Below are 19,468 nucleotides of genomic sequence, written 5' to 3'. Positions count from 1 at the left end.
TGAAAACCTCGGCTATAAATAGCCAGAATCTGGACGAAAAAATCAGGCAGGTCGGCTGCATTAAATGCAGCCGACTGGACTGCAGTCAGTCACGTGGCAGTCCGACTGGACTGTGCAGTCCGGACAGGCGATGATCTCTAACAGGTCATGGGGTAATACATCCTTATTTTCCTGTACTTCAAGGCACATTCACTCAACAAAACAAAAACTGATTTGAAAAAATCACTTAATGCTAAATCTTTTGAACAAATCACACCAAAAGCCCTCCTTAAAAAAAACACACCTTTTTTTTAAAAAAAATCACAAAGTTCATTGTTGATTCCATCCACCTTTGCAAAACTTAGTAGGCCCCTAGGCAACCGATGCACACCCTTGCTCCGATGCCTTGGCCTCTCTGGGGTGATCACTTGGGCTCCCTTGGTAAGATAGTCATTACCTCTGTAGTCTTGGTAGCTCACTGGGCAACCAACATGTACCCTTTGCCCGATGCCCTGGTTGCTTTGGATGGGACGCTTTGGGGTGGAAGAAAATATATATCTCAAGGGCTTATTTCTCGTGGCTCAGTTTTGGGCCTGAGAGATTATATTAGCCTAACTTAAACAACACCGAAACACGCTTAATTAATGAAGAAACCCTCTTATTTTAAAAAGAAACGCGATCCTAGAGAATTATTGTATCCCACATGCAAAACCCTAATATGGATGCCCCAAACTTTCTATAAATAGGCATGTTATTCACCACTCTCTCTTAATCTCGTTTTTGCAGGTTTCAGGAGTTGTATCCCTATTGCCTACAACCCGTTCATGGAGGACATCGCAGTCAGAGTTTCCACCAGTCTCCTACCATCTAGCGCTTGATTCTAGCCTTCCATGCATGTTTGCTACTGTCGCCAAGTCCCAGGTTCCATCACCTAATAGCTCTTGTACAAATTTTCTCTCTCCTCAAGTACCTACGTTTTTAGTCTTTCTCTCTCCTGCACTTCCGTTTGCATTAGATCCAGCCTTCCTTGGCTGTGTTTGCTAGTGTTCAACACTCGGAGGTTGCCTTTGCTGCAATTCACGATCCATTTACACTCTACAGCTCATAATCTCTACCTTGATCACGAGCCATACTCAGGAGGTTGATCATACTCCGAAGATTTCGCAACAAGCATTTCACGTGACGGATCTAGGAATCCTTCACTTCTTCCTTGGATCGGAGACTTATCAAATGGCACGTGGCATTTTTATTTTGCAGCACAAGTATATTTCTGGCCTTCTCTCAGAGTTTGGTATGGCCGCATGTCAATCTGTTTCGTGCCCTATAGACCTCGAGTCCAAGCTTTTGGTAGTAGGAGTTCGCCTTACTCATGTCACCCGTTACATGTGTCTTGTTGGCTCCCTCATCTAGCTTATTCACACTTGGTCAGATATTTCTTTTTTTGTGACTTTTGTCTTCTTTCATGAAGACTCCCACTCACGAGCCTTGGAGCACAACCTTGCGCATCCTTCGTTATTTATAGAGGACTCAATCCTACATGATCATGTCTGGAGAGGGGGTTACTCTCTCTGGTTGGAGTGATTCTAATTGGGCAAGTCATGTAGATTCATGAAGATCCACTACACGTCATGCCTTCTCACTTGGATCGAGAGTGAGCTCGTGGAGTAGCAAGAAGCAACCTATTGTGGCCTTTTCTTCTATAGAGACAGAGTATAAGACTTCTATGCTTCATCACATGAGGTTGTTGGATCTTCAAACCCTCCCAGAATTTGAGAGGGGCATTAGCCTACATGTGTTAGTCATGTCAGTCTATCATCTCCTGGTTGTGAGTTCCTATCATAGTTTGACGGAGACATAGGGGCTCTGGCAGTTTAGGTGCATTTTTTTTATTTGTTGGCTTCCTATGTGCATTCCTAGGCCAGTTACTGCTTTCCACAGTCTACCTACACCTACCAAACGTTGTTATTGCCATTTGGGATTTTCCCCAAGTGTTTCTCATTTTTTCTAGCATTTTTCTTCAACGACCAACATTTATTGCTGACCAGCCAACATTTATGTCTCCTCTGAATCAAGTCGGCCAGCATTTATGGCCTCCTCTAGATTAGGTCAACCAATTTTTTGGTGTCTTGGCTATTTACAGCCAACCTCCCCACTTGGCAGACACACATACTCTATTGTCTTTTGTCTTCCCTTTGCAAGTGCACACTCTGACACTCTGACTCTCCGTTCTTGGTGCTACCATCATCATTAGCTTGATCTAGTGCTCTCACTGATGCTTTGGGCTTCGTGCAGGAACTGATCAATCCATCATCATTGTATCATCATTCTTGTTCTCTTCCATTGCGCACACTCACATTTATAACAGTAATCTCTCTCAATTGTCCACCAACTTTGGCTGAAATCTGCTTCTAATGGCTGTCAATTTGGTGAGATATGTTGAGGAAACGCTAGAGAAAGAGAGATAATGTTGTAGAGTGAGAAAATTCAGAGTTTCATCATCGGAAACACTTTCAATTTGCTACTGCCCTAATCAGGAGACCCCAATCTGCTATTGTCTACAGCTTGGGAGCCTTGAAATGGCCGTCACCAGCCTCCAACTACTGTCATCTGCTGTTTATGGGCCCTCTTGGGCAATCGCCTACTACTGTTCTTGGCCTCCCTGAGGGTAGCTATGGTCTCCCCATTGCAGGTGCAGCCTATCCTCTTTGCTACAATCCACCCTTTCCAGACTCCAACAGCCTTTCCCCCACTTGCATGGGAAAGTTTTGCCAACTGGCAACCTTCCTAATCCATTTTCCAGCAATTTCCAGCCATCTAATTAATTTTCAGAAATTAATTAAGCCCTTCGTCCTTGCCCAAAAAATTAGTTGTGCCCATCACAATTTAATTGGCTAGGCCATTTTGAGCTCCAAGTGGCCATGTGCATCAATTGATAGCAAGCTGGCCTCTACCTCTCCCTTGTGGGGGAGGACGTGTCACCAGGTGGTGATACTTTTTACAGATGCTTTCCTTATTTGCTTATATAAATATTTTATTTTTCTTTTCTTTAGTTGCTGTTGCTTTTTACCCCCAGAATTCTCTTGGATTAAGCCGGGATCTTTGCATGGCCAAAAGAGGCAGCCATTGGAACAAATTGGACTAATGGTTTATTTGAGCCTTGGGACCGAATTGAATGGGCACTGAAGAATAGAATGCCAGTGTTTGGGACTGTGTGCTTAGCCACTGAAGATGGTGCAAGACAATGAGTTCGGCCAGGACAGAAGATACACATGTGAGAATGCTCACGGAAAAAAAGTCACCGTATCTGAGCCACATTACACTTTTTGATCTGGTTGCAATGATAAAAGTTGCTTAGAATAACTTGAGGAATGCAAGGGTGACCATCCCTAAAATTTAGAGAGTTACTATTTTTGGACCCCAGAATTTGTTCACATCATTATCTTCATTTTTGCACGAGGATTAATTCTCTGGTCTGTGCCCACGTCAAATTTTGCACCGATCATAGAGAATCTTAGACCGGAAGGTTTAAACAGGAAAATTGTTACATGTATGCCAGGTGTCACAATTTGGGCACAAATTCCCGAGAGAGAGAGAGAGAGAGAGAGAGAGAGAGAGAGCATTTTTTTTAAAAACGTAATATGTAAGAGGGGCAGATCGGAGAGTGAAGTTTTCAGGGTCTGAGGGCAGATTGCTGCAAGTACATCACCTATGGAGAGTACTTCTTCGTCTCTGACTCATGTACGGAGGTAGAGCTTGCTCCCTATGGTCAACTCTCTCTCTATTCTCAGAGGAAATGCTCTGCATGATGGGCTGATTCCATCGAATGTACAGTTCTGTGTTTTCTTTGCACTTCTGTTGAGGCAAGAGCCTCACTGTCTAGGTTCAAGAGCAGCTGATTGCTTCTCCAATGCAGCAACTAAAGAAAGTGATGACCACGCCACATGGAAACAGGGTTTTCAGCTCTGATTTAGTGCTGTTTGTGGGACTGTTTTACTGCTGGAATGATGCCAAGGTCAAAGGGTTTGTAGTCCATCTGGTATGGAACAGATCTGGAATGGAATAAGAGTGAGAACATGTCAAGAAACAGGTGAAAAACAGTAAATACAAAGTTCTATAGATTGCAATTCTACACTTGAATTATTGAGTTATGCTCATAGAAAGTGTTATCCTACTTGGGATGTTGTTTTGGATATGTTAGATAGTAAAAACAATAAATACAGAGTTCTGCAGATTGCAATTCTGCACTTGAATTATTGAGTTATGCTCACAGAAAGTGTTTTCCTACTTGGGATGTTGTTCTGGATATGCTGGACAGTAAAAACAGTAAATACAGAGTTCTTCAGATTGCAATTCTACACTTGAATTATTGAGTTATGATCACAGAAAGTGTTTCCTACTTGGGATGTTGTTGTGGATATGCTACTGTACTGTCCTTATGTAGCTGAAATTTGCTCAAAAAATATGAAAACCAATTGTTCACAGGTTTTATACTTTGGAACATTCCATTTTTGTAACTTTTCATCTTTTAATTAATAAGTAAATACCGAAAGGGGCGCCGGACTTCAGGGCCAATCTGATGTTGAGCGAGGGAGTGAGGTCTCTATTTGTGTGTGTATGTGAAAAGACAATGTATTAATTGAAGAAACTACCCCTTTATGTGAGTCATAGACCGGTTTCATGGTTCCATCCTCGGGATTTGAAATCTTTTCTGTAAGAATTTAAGCTCGGACAGTTTTGGGTGAAAAGGCCATACACAGGTTTTACAGAGATTACAAGTGAGAAAGACTACGAGAATTTTTCTTGGATACAGTATTTGCTGGATACACGACTAGAGAGATGGCAGACATGGACAAAGGCAAAGGAAAACTCCCTCATGAAAAAGAGAGTTCTTCTTTTGCTCATAGACACCGAAGAGAGAGTATTGGTGCACAGGTGTCAGCACCTTCTAGAACCGAGATTGAACCACAAGATGAGGAGCAAGAACAGGAGGACTTGTTTATAGCACAACTCCTCAGTATGGTTGGCTCTTTCCAATAGCTTGTAAAGAATCCTCGGATGCAAAAATTTTTGAAGTTACATAATGAGGATTCTTAGGCTGAGGCATCACATCATACCATGGAGCACTCAAAAAGGCAAACCTCTAATGTGCATGAGCATGTAAAAAAGACACCAAACATGGAGACAGGTCCAGTGCAACACGAAGCACAAGCACAGGACCAGGGAGTGAATGGTCAAGGCAGTAATGCACAAGTAGCACAGCAGACTATTCCTCCTCAGTTTGCTACTTATCCTAGTTACTTTGGTGGTGGGTCAGTTTTTCAAGCAATGGCTGGATTACCCATTGGTTATTAGGGATACTTGCCCAGAGGGCCACCAGGAATGATGCCTATTGAGGCAGTGAACCCACTTTATGCTAATATTGGTCTACAACCCGATTATCAGACTTTGCAGAGTCCTTATTTAATGCCTGGAGTACAAATTGCAGCAATTGGTTTTTCTCAGCCTATTGGGCATATAGCAGCTAAGACTGGTGAAATTAATGCTGATAATGCGCCTAAGGGACTCCCTTTTTTACAGCCACCTTTCTATGACAACCTAACACCAAAAAGTGCAAAGCCTAAAGACTATAAAGAGGGTGGTCAGGCATTAAAGTTTGAAACCTTCAGTGGTATGGAAGATAAGTTGAAAGCTTTAACATTCATACACCAGTTTGATACAGCTTACATTGGAGGGAATTTTACTAAGACTTCTAAGGTGCAGAAGGCTGCAACTTTTTTGAAAGGTAATGCTTTGCAGTGGTGGAACGTATTGTTGATGCAAGGATATGCAGCTACCACTTGGGTCCATTTTAAACAGTTGTTTGCAGCTTCATGGTTAACTAACACGTTTAAAGTAGATATCATGATTGCATGGCATGTGCGGATTTAGAAGAGTACAATAAGAAATTTTGGGAAGCACTTTTGTCCGTGAGTTCTTACAGGACAGTGCCCCTATCAGAACAAATTGAAAAGTATTGTTGTGGTTTGCCCGAAGCCATTAGGGATTATTGTACCAAGACCACAGTTACAAATATGGTACAGTTAATTGAAAATGCTGGTGTGGCAAATGCATTGTTGAAAGGAAAAGTTAACAGCTTTAAAGGCACTAAAAAGAAGGATTCTCAGTTTAAGCAGGATCCTGGCAAGAAGAAGAAGCAACTTCCAGAAAAGACTAGCTTCCAGAAAAGACCAGCTTTATAGAGAAGTCTTTTTGGAAGAAAAGTTTTCAGCAGCAGCCTCAAACTTCTTTTAAACAGGGCAAAGGACAGAAGATACCACTTTTTGGCAAATCATTTGAAGAAAAAAAGGCTTTAATGATGGTTGGGAAATGCTTTATATGTGAACAGAAAGGCCATATTGCTTCTAAGTGCCCACAACAATCTTCTAAAGATGCAGAGGATAAAGATGCGCCAAGTAAAAAGAAGCCTAGCGTTGGCTTAGTGCCTGATATGGTGGGAGATCAATCAGCTGATGATGCTACAAAATTGTGCAAAGCTTGGAGAAAGATTAGAGATTCCACAGTGCTTATTTTCTTTGATCCTGGAGCTCGTGCAAACTTTATCTCACAGACATTGGCAGCTAAACTGGATATACGTCCCGAGAAAATGGGACCAGTTGGACAGGCTGATTTGGCATGCCCAAGACATACTAAACTTGTCACCCCCATTCTTGGCAAACTCCGTATGTACATTCAGAGCTATGTGGACACAGATGAGTTCCATATTATGCCTTTAGAGGGTTGTGATGTTCTGTTGGGTATTTCATGGTGCCACAGGAAGCATGATATCTTGGATACTTACAACAAAATGATTACTCTTGTACAAAGGAGCAAGACTCATGTGTTAGATGTGAAGCTTAAAGGAGAGTCTATCCCAGTTGTTTCTACTTCTGCAATTACTTCTCTAATGAAAAATCAGATTTCTGTGTACTTAGTTTTTGCAAAGCAAGTTAATGAAGCTGACAATAATGTGTCTGTACTAGATGAAAGTAGAAGGGCTTTCTTGGATAAATTCAGCGATTGTTTCTCAAATTCGTTACCAGGAGAGTTACTCTCTGAGAGGCCTGAAGATCATACCATAGATCTTATTCCAGGGACTAGGTCACCCAATAGGCCACCATATACGGTCAGTGCAGCACAGCAGAACGAGATTGACACAAGTTAATGAGCTTTTAGAGAAGGGATTAATTCAGCCCAGTAGTTCTCCATTTTGTTCACCTATGTTGCTAGTTCAGAAAAAGGACGGCCCTTGGCAAATGTGTATTGTGTGGAAATGTACAGGCCAGAGAATTAAGGAAGTTATTGGCAAGACAACAACACGGATTATTGTGGAATGACGGTGGGGAAGCAGGAGGAATTGACACCCTGGATGAGGAGGAGTTTCCAGCTTTTGGAGACGAGGTCCAAGATATTGGTATCTCTGTTGGTACCATTACAACGTTTCATTCTCCTTCCACATCTAATGAATCTCCTCCAAGTCCCATTGAAGAGGAAAATGGAATACCTAAATTGGATTATTTTTCAACTCCTCCTGATAGAGCAACAGAAAGATTGCGGCATTTAGTGTTAGGAAGTACCGTTTTATTGAGTTAACATTTTGCCTGAAGAAATGTATTTGGCACATAAATTGCAAGGACTTGTGGCACCACTGTTTCAAGTTAAAATGGCAGATCAAAGAAGACTTCAGCCGTTGGGAATATTACAAAATCGGATTTTTTGGGTAGCCGGCGGGCTGAAGTTCAAGGTCAGTTTTGTTGTTCTCCGCATGGAAGGTTTAGGGGATTCATATAATATGCTGTTGGGGAGACCTTGGTTTAGATTAGCCAAGTTGAAGCGGGATTGGGGTTCATCTAGGTATCCATGTCTCTCAATGAAGCCATCTACTGTAGTCTCCATGAAGTGGTCTCTGTAGTACAACATTTTTGGGGGAAGGGGCTGCTTGGGTGAAATCCACGTATGTTGTATGTACAACTAGTAAAGGTCCTGCCACATGACCAAGTTCCTCTCTGTGTGGGAGAGGTGTATGAAGGGGCCTCAGCTAGCTGCATAGAAGTCTCGAAGGCTCTCCTAGGTAGCCTATCTGGGTGCATGTCACGTACTCTGTGTATGAAGCCAATAGTCTGAAAAAGGGCCTCCATCAGCATGGGGGTTGCAGCAAACTCAGCTCTAAAAATCTCATGCGGTACCGATGGTTTGCTCCGGATCATCCATGAGAGCATGATGAGACTTGTATATTAGATTGTTTCCTGAATTTCAAACAGCTCCAGCTAGACTATTGAGCACATGTGTTATCCAAAATTCTTTTGAGAAATATAAGTAACCACACCTTTTTTCGCATAAAAATTAATGGGTTGTTCTGACATGCTGGCCAACTGCTGCTGCTGCTGCCAACCTGCCACAATACATTACTCCCTGCCTGCTGCCATGTGTCACCCACTGCTCTGCTCCAGCTGATCCTTTAAGATTGTGTGCTATGGTGGCTAAAAATCATACTGGCCAACTGCTGCTGCTGCTGCTGCTAATCTGCTGCAATACATTACTCCCTGTCTACTGCCATGTGTCACCCACTGCTCTGCTCCTGCTGATCCTTTAAGATCGTGTGCTATGCTGGCTAAAGATCATACTACTGATGTACATGCTTTGCATGCAAAAACTCCTGAAATCAATGATATACAGTTCTGAAGAGTGGGCTGCATAGAACTTTCTGGACTCCATATGGACACGTACAGCTTCCTGGACTCCATGGCAATCTAGTCATATGGACAGAATACGATTGATGGAACAGCCTCAAAAATGAAGAGGACATAGTATTCAGCATTTCGTATGACACACTCTGACTGGCCCAATCCATCAAATCTCGGCACACATTTTGCTATACTTTGGATTCGTATCCACTATATCTCCACACTGACAACTCTTACCATATGAAGCAACAGAGATTTTGATCCATGGGAAACCCATGAGAAGTATGAACTGATGCATGGGAAACCCATGTGAAGCAACAGAGACTTTGATCTGTGGGAAACCCATGAGAAGTATGAACTGATGCACAACAGGAAGCAAATCATAAAGAGATTCAAGGTAGCAAGTGAGATATCAATTTTGTATCATTGTCCTTGAGATAGAGCGGACCCATCTTCTTCAAAGAAAAAACTCACATGCACTAGACTCAAGAGCTTAGGCAGATGCATTGATGCTCACATCAATTGGCTCGTCTAAAATGTCAAGTACAGTATTAGCTCAAAATAAAATTAAAAGACCATTCCAGATATTATGTTTCCTAACAAGCGGAAGAAAGAAAAAGAAATAAAGTCAAAGTAGCCCCAACATTGTATAATGCTCAGTTCGAAGACTTACAACTTTTCACGAAGTTCAACTGTATCCTTTGATGTCCCCAAAGAATTTACAAAACGCTTGAAAGTGGAAACAGAAGTGTTTATCTGAAAAATGCCAGCGGCAATTGCTTGGCTTGGATCCTGCCTAGAAGCACTTGCCACTCCAGTTTGAGAAGCCCCCCCATTTTCAAAGTCTTGGAAGCTCATTTGAGCACCTTCAACGTCACGCCTGGAACAGCGCACAGGATGAAATTGATCAGAGCTATCTAAAGGGGTTAACAAAAAAAGGCACTGAAAATCATACTGAAGGTGTTGACTGAGGACCATGTTTTAAGCGAGAATCTTTAGTGGTAGCTTGACAGCCCTAATCAAACATAGCTGGATGTAGTAGTAGGGCTGCTACTGAAAAGCCATTGAGCCAATGGTAAGTAGAAATGTTGAGCCGTGGACCACAATCTGAGCAAGAATCTTTATAGAGAGCTTGACAGCCCTAATTGAACAAGAGTTGGATGTAAGCTGCTATTCAAAAGCCATTGAGTCAACCGTAAGTAGAAATGTTGACCCACAGCTTGGACTGACACATACAAGACAGCAGTTCACCATAATGCAGTAGGTAAATGGGTAACAGAGCTTATCTCTTTCATAAGATCTGAGAACTGACACATCCTCAGATGACTAGTGCTGAAGCTAGTACTGATGAATAAAGCAGCATCACTATTAACATGTTGATCTGGTGGTGGTCTCCCACCTTACTTGCCTGTTTGCCATTAGACATCAGTGAATTTGACCATACCACATGCACACATTAGCTGGCTTGTCACACTCATTCAACATCAAGGTCACTGGCAGCTACGCACCCATGAACCTGTTGAATGTCTAAGAGTCAGGACACACATAGGCCAATTGACCTGCACGAGTCAACTGAGTCATGAAACAGCTGGCACGGCCAAATGGCTTGACTCAACTTCACTCATCTCCTGCAAAAAGAGAACTTCAGTGGTGAATGAGGTACCTTCAAAAATGGTGAGTACTCCATTCACCAGCACAAGTACTGATGATGTGTCCCGCAGCCATTGGCAGCGCAGGCATTCTCTACCGACAAATGAATCTTCTCTCTCCTCCTCCGACGCATTGGGCAGCTATATGAAGCCAAGTCTTCTCAATGATTTGCTTGCTGGTTTCCTCACCACTGCAATTTGACGGCCCCACTACTCCAAGTATATGTACTCCAGTGCATTGGGCGGTATGAAGCCAAGTCTTCTCAATGATTTGCTTGCTGGTGGCCTCACCGCTGCAATTTGACGGCCCCACTACTCCAAGCATATGTACTTGCACGTGGTGGAGCTCTGACGCAGCAAATTGCCAGACATCAGAAGGAGAGGACTTACACATCAGTGATCATTCGTTCGCGGCAACAACTAGAGAATCTAGGATAGGGTTTTCTGGTTTTTTTTCAGATGAGCTCACCTGCACTCCTATTGTGAAAACCTTGCAAGTATCAGAGAACGTGTATCTCTACACTCTTCTTCTTCTTTTCATTTCTTTTATTATCACCCGACCTCGGCAGGTATTGCTAGGCTGAACAATGCCTTGAATACGGAGCACTCAACAAGTTGTGAAACAGGGTGGGTCAATAACTAGATCTTTAGGGAACTCAATCTTTGAACTCACGGACTGAGCCAGAATCTTGCATTCAGAATGCAGAAGATGCGTCGGATTGATCTGCAACGATAATGGATGCAGGAGACGCATCGGATTCATGTGCGACTATACGATGATGATGGAGGCTCTTTGAAGAAAGGAAACACAGCTATATAATGGAGGAGGCAGGGAAGAAAGAACATACCTTGGATTGACAGAAGCTGACGACGACTAAATGTGCGATCAAGGGACTGGGGGGCTCCCAGAGGAGGATCCAACTGTCGAGGGGAGAGGAGGGGAATCATGTGAGAGAGAGAGAGATGCTCCAAAAGGGCAAAGCTCTCGCATGTGTTGGCCTGCGTGCGCGTGAAGGTGGCCCACCCCCCGGCTCTCTCTATGCCTTGAGTTTCCTCTCTCTCTCTCTCTCTCTCTCTCTCTCTCTCTCCCTCCTTTAAATAATCCTCTTCCTCCTCCTCCTTCATGCCTCTTCTTCCCTTGTTTTAGGATCCCTTTAATGCTTCCCTTCCTCCTCCACGTTCTCACAATTGATTAACAAGAGTCTCGAGTGTCTAATCTCCTTAATCCCAACAAAAACCCTTAGAGCAGTTTCACATGCCGATGTCTTTCCATGATTCTGATAGTTGGTACCTACACATGTGATGTTCGTTCTTCGGTCTGAACCACCGTTTACTTTGCTTCCTATGTGATTTGAATAACATATTGAAATAAACTATTATCATACGTTAGGATGAGAAACGTCTTATTGTAGATCGAAATGAGGTGGCAAACTACAACATAAAACTCTGGCGTGCATCTATGTTGAGAGGAGTGGTGGCTCCTCAATTCAGTGGCCAAAATTTTTGGCCCACTAAAATGGACAATCCCTCCATCAATCCGAAAAGACTATTCACTCTAGACAGACATGTGAAGATGTTGGCACGTGATCCACCCTTGAACAATGGTCCATCTCTCTATTGATTGAAGAAGAGCATCTGAAGCAACCCTTAGGCCCTAGTGGTTGTCCCCTTAAGAGGATTTCTAGTTTTCGGTTTTCACTCTTTTCATAACTAGCAAGACACGCACACTTAAGCATAACATATGGCATTTTGTAAGGGAGAAGAACAACATATCAACTTGTGGAACAATGTAGGGATTGGGTGTTTCTTTTCATGATCTTATTCACAAATGGTTCACATGTTACATGAATTGCAAGGTCGTTGTGGTGGTGACCAAGTGTCTAGTAAGAGTAGCATAGAGTAGGATAAAGCTTTTTAAATACCAATGAATCAAGTTTCTTTGCTTCCAAAGGCAGTACTTTTTACATCTTGTTGGATGTCCATGCAAGTCTTTATATCCTATAGTTGCTACATTTGTGTTAAGGATTATCATCTACTCTATTGATCTAGCCTTATATATGTTTTTTGTTGTTGCTTCTCTCTTCACATCATAGTTATCCTCAAATAGTAGATAGGTTCCAATGTCTTTCTTCATCATTCAGTTGGGCCTTCTTTGTGTTGAAGTTAGTCATGTGACCTGTGTATGCTTTGCCATTCCTCTTGCATGTTATGTTGTATACAAAGTGTTTGTCCTTTGGTCCTTATGTTGTTGCTTTGGTCTTAGATCCTAAATTTTGTTCAAGGTTGTTGCTATGCCTTTGTATTGGTTGAGATACCTATTCAGGAGCAGGAAGTAAGGGGATCCATCTTGGTACGTCCCCTATATGTACTTTTGCATATAACATTGTTATTATTAGAGCGCTTCCCTTTTTTTAAATAAAATCATATTGTTGTTTATAGAATAAGTGTGCATGTATACTCGCCTTTTTTTCCTCCAAGAATGTGCTGAGCGAATTGTTCTACTCTTTGTGGACTTTATTGTGCAATTGTTTATTAAATAGGAAGGTGATCTTTTCGATGGTTATGATTGGTTTATGGTGTTTGTGTATGTGGTTATTTTCTCTCATGAATTTGCTTGATGACTTATTGCCTTTGTCTTTTGTTCACTACTAGCGAGTGTATTATGGACATGTTATATCTATAGTGAAGTATTTTGATCATGTATACATAGACACCCTTTATTTTTATGTCCAACAAGTGGATTTATTATTTAGTCACAGTACTCAATTTTTGACTTCTCAATAATTTCTTTCAAATGCATTGTAGCTTTGTTACAATTTTGTTATTTGAACATGATATAGCATGAGTAAAAGTGTCATAGTGTCATGAAGAATTTGCAAGTCTATATTGTTCTACTTCACAGTTATTGGTGAGCATGTCCTCACATAGGTCCATGAATTTCTAGCGCATTCCTATCATTGAAACCCTCAACATGTACGTCATTGGTGGCTAGCATTGTTTGCTATCTTCATTTGGTGAGCAGTTAGATAGAATCAATGCTCTGTGTTTGATGGCTCTTTCTTGGTTTGGAATTGCGTGCACTTATCATTGTCAATGAACAATTAGAAGAGTTGTATGGAAGACTCATTATAGTTAGATTAGTTCATTATAGTAAAGTTAGTTAATGTTGAAGTGAATGTGTAGGCATTGCATTCTGTATATGTTTGATGCACTTCGTTTGCATTCATCTTGTCATTGGTAGGCCTACTCACAATACCAAAAGAGGAAATGTTAGTATGAAAACAAAGAAACATGATTACACATTTTTTTCCCACCATTGCACTTGCCATTTATGTGTTTGAAGTACCTTGGTGTTTTTCTTTGTAATCATGGCCCCATGCTTGGCATCAAAGTGCATGCTAATGGATCTAAGATGCCAATTATTCATAGGTCTGTTGTATCGGTCACACTTGAGAGCATTACATACACAAGTCTTGGAGCAAATGCATTTTTCATGCGAATGAGGGTTTTTTGGAAAATTATAGCTCCTTGCGATCTATAACTAATTATTGATTATGCGCGTCAACAATAATGTTGACTTACAAAACCATTTGGAATCGAACACCTTGCACATGTGTTTGCTTCATTGTAGAGACAGTTGCTAGTTGGTGGACTAAATTGTTACTTGGATTCTAGTCAAATATCCTTTCTTTCTTTTTTTATGCTAACAATTTTGCACATTGTGCCATTTGCAACACTTATTTATTTTCTATTATCATCACTCTTATACCAATGGCTATCTCCTCTATCCATGGAAAATTTAATCTTTTAGCGAGCTTTGTAAGGTTGGCTCCTCATTAGCATTACTTTCAATTCCTATTGAGTAGATTTCTTCTTGAGTGTAATATTTGTTGAGAAGTTGGTTGTTCTAGTTGTACATGTCATCTTTATATGTACATATTATTGTAGTTTTTTTAGTTTATACTAACCATATATATTTTGGTCTACATATTGTAGGATGTTGCTCTCATTGATATTTTATTCTTGTAGACATCATTGTATCTCTTGCTTTCTTGGATGTTGATGCCTAATTATTTATAAAATTGTAGAAAGGGTGAGTCATGTGCATGCCTAATCAATGTGTGCAAGGTGTCACGTTGTTCATGTGCCCAATATGTAGATGATATGTGATGTTATTGATTGTGCTTCAATGGCTACAAATTGGTGGAAGTTGTGCAAGGTCACCAAATAGTATTACAAGCTTGTGCTTAAATGTGACGGTCAATGATCCCTAGCAAACACCCACTATTATGGAATATTATGTCTAATGTCATTTGTGTCATCATAGATATCTCATTGATGATGTTTCATCTACCTTTCTTATTGTAAGTGGTTTCATTTTTTTTGTAAAATGATACCGAACATTGTTGTGCACAAATTGGTAATTTGAACTGGAAATGAATTGTGGTGGAAAGACTACATTGTCTAGTTGTGGCTTTCTGCGCTAACTAGGGTTGTAAGCCAAATGTTGCATTCATTAGGTAGTAGAGGATTTTTTGTTGATCTATTGTTGTGAAAACTATGTAAGCTATTGTCTTGAACTTTTTTCTAAGCTATAACATATTTACTCGTGAGGACACCATGTTGTAGCTTTGTCATGTAGTTGTTGAACATGCATTGCACGTTGATGGATTGTATTTGATGAACTAAATTTTCTAAATGATCATATTCTAGGTGCAAGCCTAGCAGATCTTCTAGGTGAGAAGTAGTTGAGTCATAGGGCATGTCGAGCTCTTGAAACAATAAGAGTCTGCATCCCACATCCCATTTCTTTGAGCTCTCATGGAGCCTAACATGTTATAGTACACCTAATATTTTAAGGAATAGTTTTTTTTTTAAAGAATTCAAAAGGTATAGTGACCCTATGTGAAGTTTGAACCTCTACAGATTGGGAACGTCCTTTAGTATTAAATAGAGTCAAGCTTGTAAACATGGCATCAAACCAACTCATTATTATCCTTGTATATTTGATGTGGAGTGCCTTTAAATATAAGCACTTAGGTTTTAGTTCCATGAAAGCTTTTTTCACGCCTACCATTGAGTTGGGATTTATTTTGATGCAAAGGGATTATATATTGATACATGAATTCAAGCTATCATTGTTGCATGTATTGACGTATGATTGGGTTTTATTTGCATGGAAAGTTCTTATATATTTATGCATGATTTGTAGCTTCTTTCCATGCTTTTCGTGGACTACTACATAACCATATACAATGTTATTACATGAGCCAGATACAACACTATTGCTACCATGATACATGTAAAAAAATTGTTTCAATACAGAATGTCATATGAGAGAGAGAGAGAGAGAGAGAGAGAGAGAGAGAGAGAGAGAGAGAGAGAGAGAGAGAGAGAGAGAGAGAGAGAGAGAGAGAGAGAGAGAGAGAGAGAGAGAGATGTACTCATGCATACTGATGGCTATACAATGGTGTTCAATCATGCTGTGCTATTGCTTGTGAAACTCTACTACAACTCTTCTAATGTTGCTACAACTTTACTACACACAATAGATGTGTCGATTGGTGCTTGCTTCTATAGATTCACATGTTGTTTTGTAGCATTATCTTAGTATTGTTACTTTTCTTTACACTTTACTGTAAAGGAAATATATTTTGTTTATTTTCACTCAAAAAGAAAGAGAAATGTTAGGAAAATTTGGATCTTCTACAACACACGTAAAAGTCAAAAACTAATCCAAGGCATGTGGATTGGTTCTAATTTTTAGCTCAAAAATGTGCTTCAATTGCAACATAGGCTTAGCGATGTTGTTCATTGAGACCATGTTGGAGAAAAGTGCATTGATATCAAAAATAGCTTGGGTGTATTGGTTGTACAAATTAAATTTGGTGAAGGCAAAAGAAGTGAGTTTTTGTAGAAAACTTTCAATTCTTCTCAAGTTCCACCATGATGGGTGATACCTAGTTCATATGCTTGATTTTGTAGATGAACGTGGCTTTGATGAGTTTATTTAACTCTTCTCTAACCTAATGCATGTATCTTGGATTCATCAAGTACGATCTTTGTTTTACTAGCTTGGCATTGGGGTTTGCTAAGATAGTATGAGTCAACACTTCAAGTGCAACTCCCTATAGGTCAATTTAACTCCAAGCATCTTGGAACTCCTTGAACAAGCTAGTAAGCTTATGCTTGTCCTTTTTAGTGAGACCCTTGCATATATACTCAGCTTTGGGTGTTTCTCCCTCTCCTACAAGGTTCACCTCCTTCACTTTTATACGTCCTTCAATTGGTTCAGTGGAATCACTTCGTCTCTTTGCACCGAACATTTTAATTATATGATCTCCTTTCTTGAACTTCGTAGCAAGCATATGCATCCAATCCTATTCATCTTTCGAGCAAGGAATGTACTTATAAAGTGGCTCAGGCATAGGAGAGTAGTTTGTATGTCTTCTAAGCATGCCAAAGATGGCATCTAGATCTTGTGTTCTAGCTCTCTAGTTTGACTCCAAGTGCATCCTTCCCATTTCCTAGAAAGACAAATCCATTGCCCTAGTCCTTAACCAATCTTGCATTTCAGATTTGTTAACCATCATGAGAGAAAGTGAAAAGGCTGTCGAAGGGAAACTAGAGCAAAAGCAAAAGAACATTGGATGGTGCCAAAGCCCAAACTTTTTTTGTCACAATGAGAATTCGAGGAGCTTAATGTTGAAACTTTGACGCCTTACATTTATAGAGTGCACATGTAATGAGAACTAGGCTCACTCTCGTGCAAGTTGTAATCATTTTTGGAGCCATAGTTTGAAGACCTATGAGTGTTGCATTAGGCTAGGTCTAATTATGCATAAAAAAGGGAAGGACCCATCAACACTCACAAAGAAGAGAAACCCAACTTCAAGTAGAAAACCCTAACCCTAATGTATAAAAGGTGAGGAGTGAATATTGTGTTCATTATAGTATGTGCACACATTGGAGTTCCACTCTTCCTTTTTTATCTAAACTATTGTGTCCATTGTAAAGAGAGAGTGTGTGTGAGTGAAAGAGAGAGAGACCCATTGAGGAGAAGCTCTTCTTCTTCCTCTTCTTCTCTATGTTCCTTTCTTATGGTGGAGCTTGTTGAGGTGGATGTGAAGGAGGTGACTAACAATTTAAGGAGTGGGCTACTTAAATTGTGAGACTACCCGCAGCTTCCATTTGTTGGACTACAACTTGAGAAGGTAAGTAGGTAAGTCTACTATAACTTGAATCCCACATGCATTCTTGGTTTCATGGAACTGAGAGGGAGAAGCTCAGTTGGTTTGGAGATAGAGTATGAACCAACTAGGTGAGGTAGTTGAGCCACAATAGATTTGAGCTCTTGGAAGAATAAGAGTGTCATTCAATGTCCCATTGTTGAGTTCTCATTAAGGCCAACATTTTGGTTTCATCGATGGGACATGGGATGGAATCAACTCACTAAGGCACTCATGTTCCCACCGTGTGGTAGAATAGGAGACTTTTGTGCTTATTAGGATGGAATAGCGAGGAACTGATCTTCCACTTTCATGCCTTGCTCACTCCAAAACATGAAATGCTAAATTAGGATATTGAAATGGTTATGTAGTTGGTTTAAAGTTTGAATAGTAATGCATAGATCATATTAGATAGAGTAAGAATCATTGAATAAGAGAAAAAAGAAATATTTAAAACCTTTATTAACACATCAATATGTTGTAGCATGGTTGTGCTTTAATATTCATTTGCTATCATTATATTTTATGCACTTCACAAATCTATCAACTATGTGTGTTGAGAAGAGGGTTAACAAAAAGCTTGAGTCTCTGTATACCTGGGTTGAGGCTACATGTATTGAATAGGTTAGCAGAGATACTATCAAGCACATATATGATTGAGTACTCTTGCCTATTCACATCAAATAATCAAAAGCACTTAGGTAGGGATAGGTTGATTGAGTAGCCTATGTAGGCTTAAATCATCGAGTGAAACTAAGAGCTAGGACCACTACCACCACTGAACACCTACCATTGACCATCTACGGGGTTTTTCATGTGGCTTTGATTGCAATGCCATCCCTTCCATAGCTAGTGCAACCATGATTGCACCCACCATACACAAATTGGCTTCGACCTATGAGCTTAGCCAAGCCACAACCTAAGCCTATGTAACTACAATTGTCTATTGAGCCATACTTGTGGCTTAAGTAGAACACCTACGAGGCCTATGTCCACCCAACCTACAAGTCATCCACCACAATCTTGTCCATAAGCCATGTCAAGATTGTGGGAGAGAAGGAAGGAGTCTCACTTGTAGCTTTCTTGCTTGCACAATGGGGGAATACACACAAAGGTGGAGGCTGAAAACAGTTTTCCTCTTCTTAGTTGTGTAAGCCAAAAGAACTCAAGTACAAAGAAATAGAAGAACCCTATATATGGGTCTCAAACCAAACTCAACTAACTAAGGTGGCATACTAACTGAGCCACGAACTAGAGTAGATAAGGATAGCTATCATGTAGCTATTATTCATGGGCGGTGTACCAACCGCGTCTACAACTGACAAGTCGGTGACATAAATACACAACGGTCACCCTGGCGTATCACGAGTGGAGCTCGATATCTCAACACTCCCCCTCGAGCTCAATCCCAATTCCTGTACACCAAGCAGGTCTCTGAACTTGCGCAGCTTCTCTGCGCCCAATGCCTTCGTGAATATGTCAGCTACCTGATCCTCTGTGCTGACATAAACTAGATCAATAAGGCCTAGTAAAACCCTCTCTCGCACATAGTGATAATGCACCTCAATGTGCTTTGTTCTAGCATGATAGACTGGGTTATTTGCCAAGTGTATACTACTCATGTTGTCACAATAAATGACAACTGGCCCATCTGTAGACTGATGCATATCATAAAGTAGCTTATGCAACCAAGCTACCTCACATGCAGCCATTGCTGCACCCCTGTACTTAGCCTCTGTGCTCGACAAGGCAACTGTAGGCTGTTTCTTGCTGCTCCAAGTGACTGCAGCACTCCCAAAAGAGAACACATATCCACTGGTAGATCGTATATCAGAAATACTACCAGCCCAATCAGCATCAGTGTATCCATGCAACTGTATCTGAACCCCAG

The 19,468-nt window shown here is 40.8% G+C and overlaps 1 protein-coding gene across 4 annotated transcripts in view; it reads right to left on the bottom strand.

Moving 5' to 3' along the window:
* LOC148020879 (syntaxin-22-like) overlaps nt 1-11,441 on the bottom strand; it is a 49,031-nt gene extending 37,590 nt beyond the window's left edge. Inside the window, exons 1-4 of one of the 4 annotated variants that reach the window (XM_087698677.1) lie at nt 11,197-11,441; nt 10,818-11,072; nt 10,363-10,696; nt 9,373-9,579 (exon numbers count right to left, since the gene is read on the bottom strand). In XM_087698677.1, coding sequence (XP_087554803.1) covers nt 9,373-9,557 — 185 coding nt within the window. In that variant the 5' untranslated portion in view covers nt 9,558-9,579; nt 10,363-10,696; nt 10,818-11,072; nt 11,197-11,441. Of the gene's footprint in view, nt 1-9,372; nt 9,580-9,674; nt 9,841-10,362; nt 10,697-10,817; nt 11,073-11,196 lie in introns of all 4 variants that reach the window. The other 3 variants (XM_087698678.1, XM_087698679.1, XM_087698676.1) reach the window with 3 other exon arrangements.
* Between the last annotated feature and the right edge of the window lie 8,027 nt (nt 11,442-19,468).

This window comes from Lygodium microphyllum, chromosome 18 (assembly GCF_053477565.2).
Source record: "Lygodium microphyllum isolate KBCC chromosome 18, Lygodium_microphyllum_v1.1.10, whole genome shotgun sequence".
NCBI classification, from domain to species: Eukaryota; Viridiplantae; Streptophyta; class Polypodiopsida; order Schizaeales; family Lygodiaceae; genus Lygodium; species Lygodium microphyllum.
This window is presented reverse-complemented; position numbering and strand designations above follow the sequence as displayed.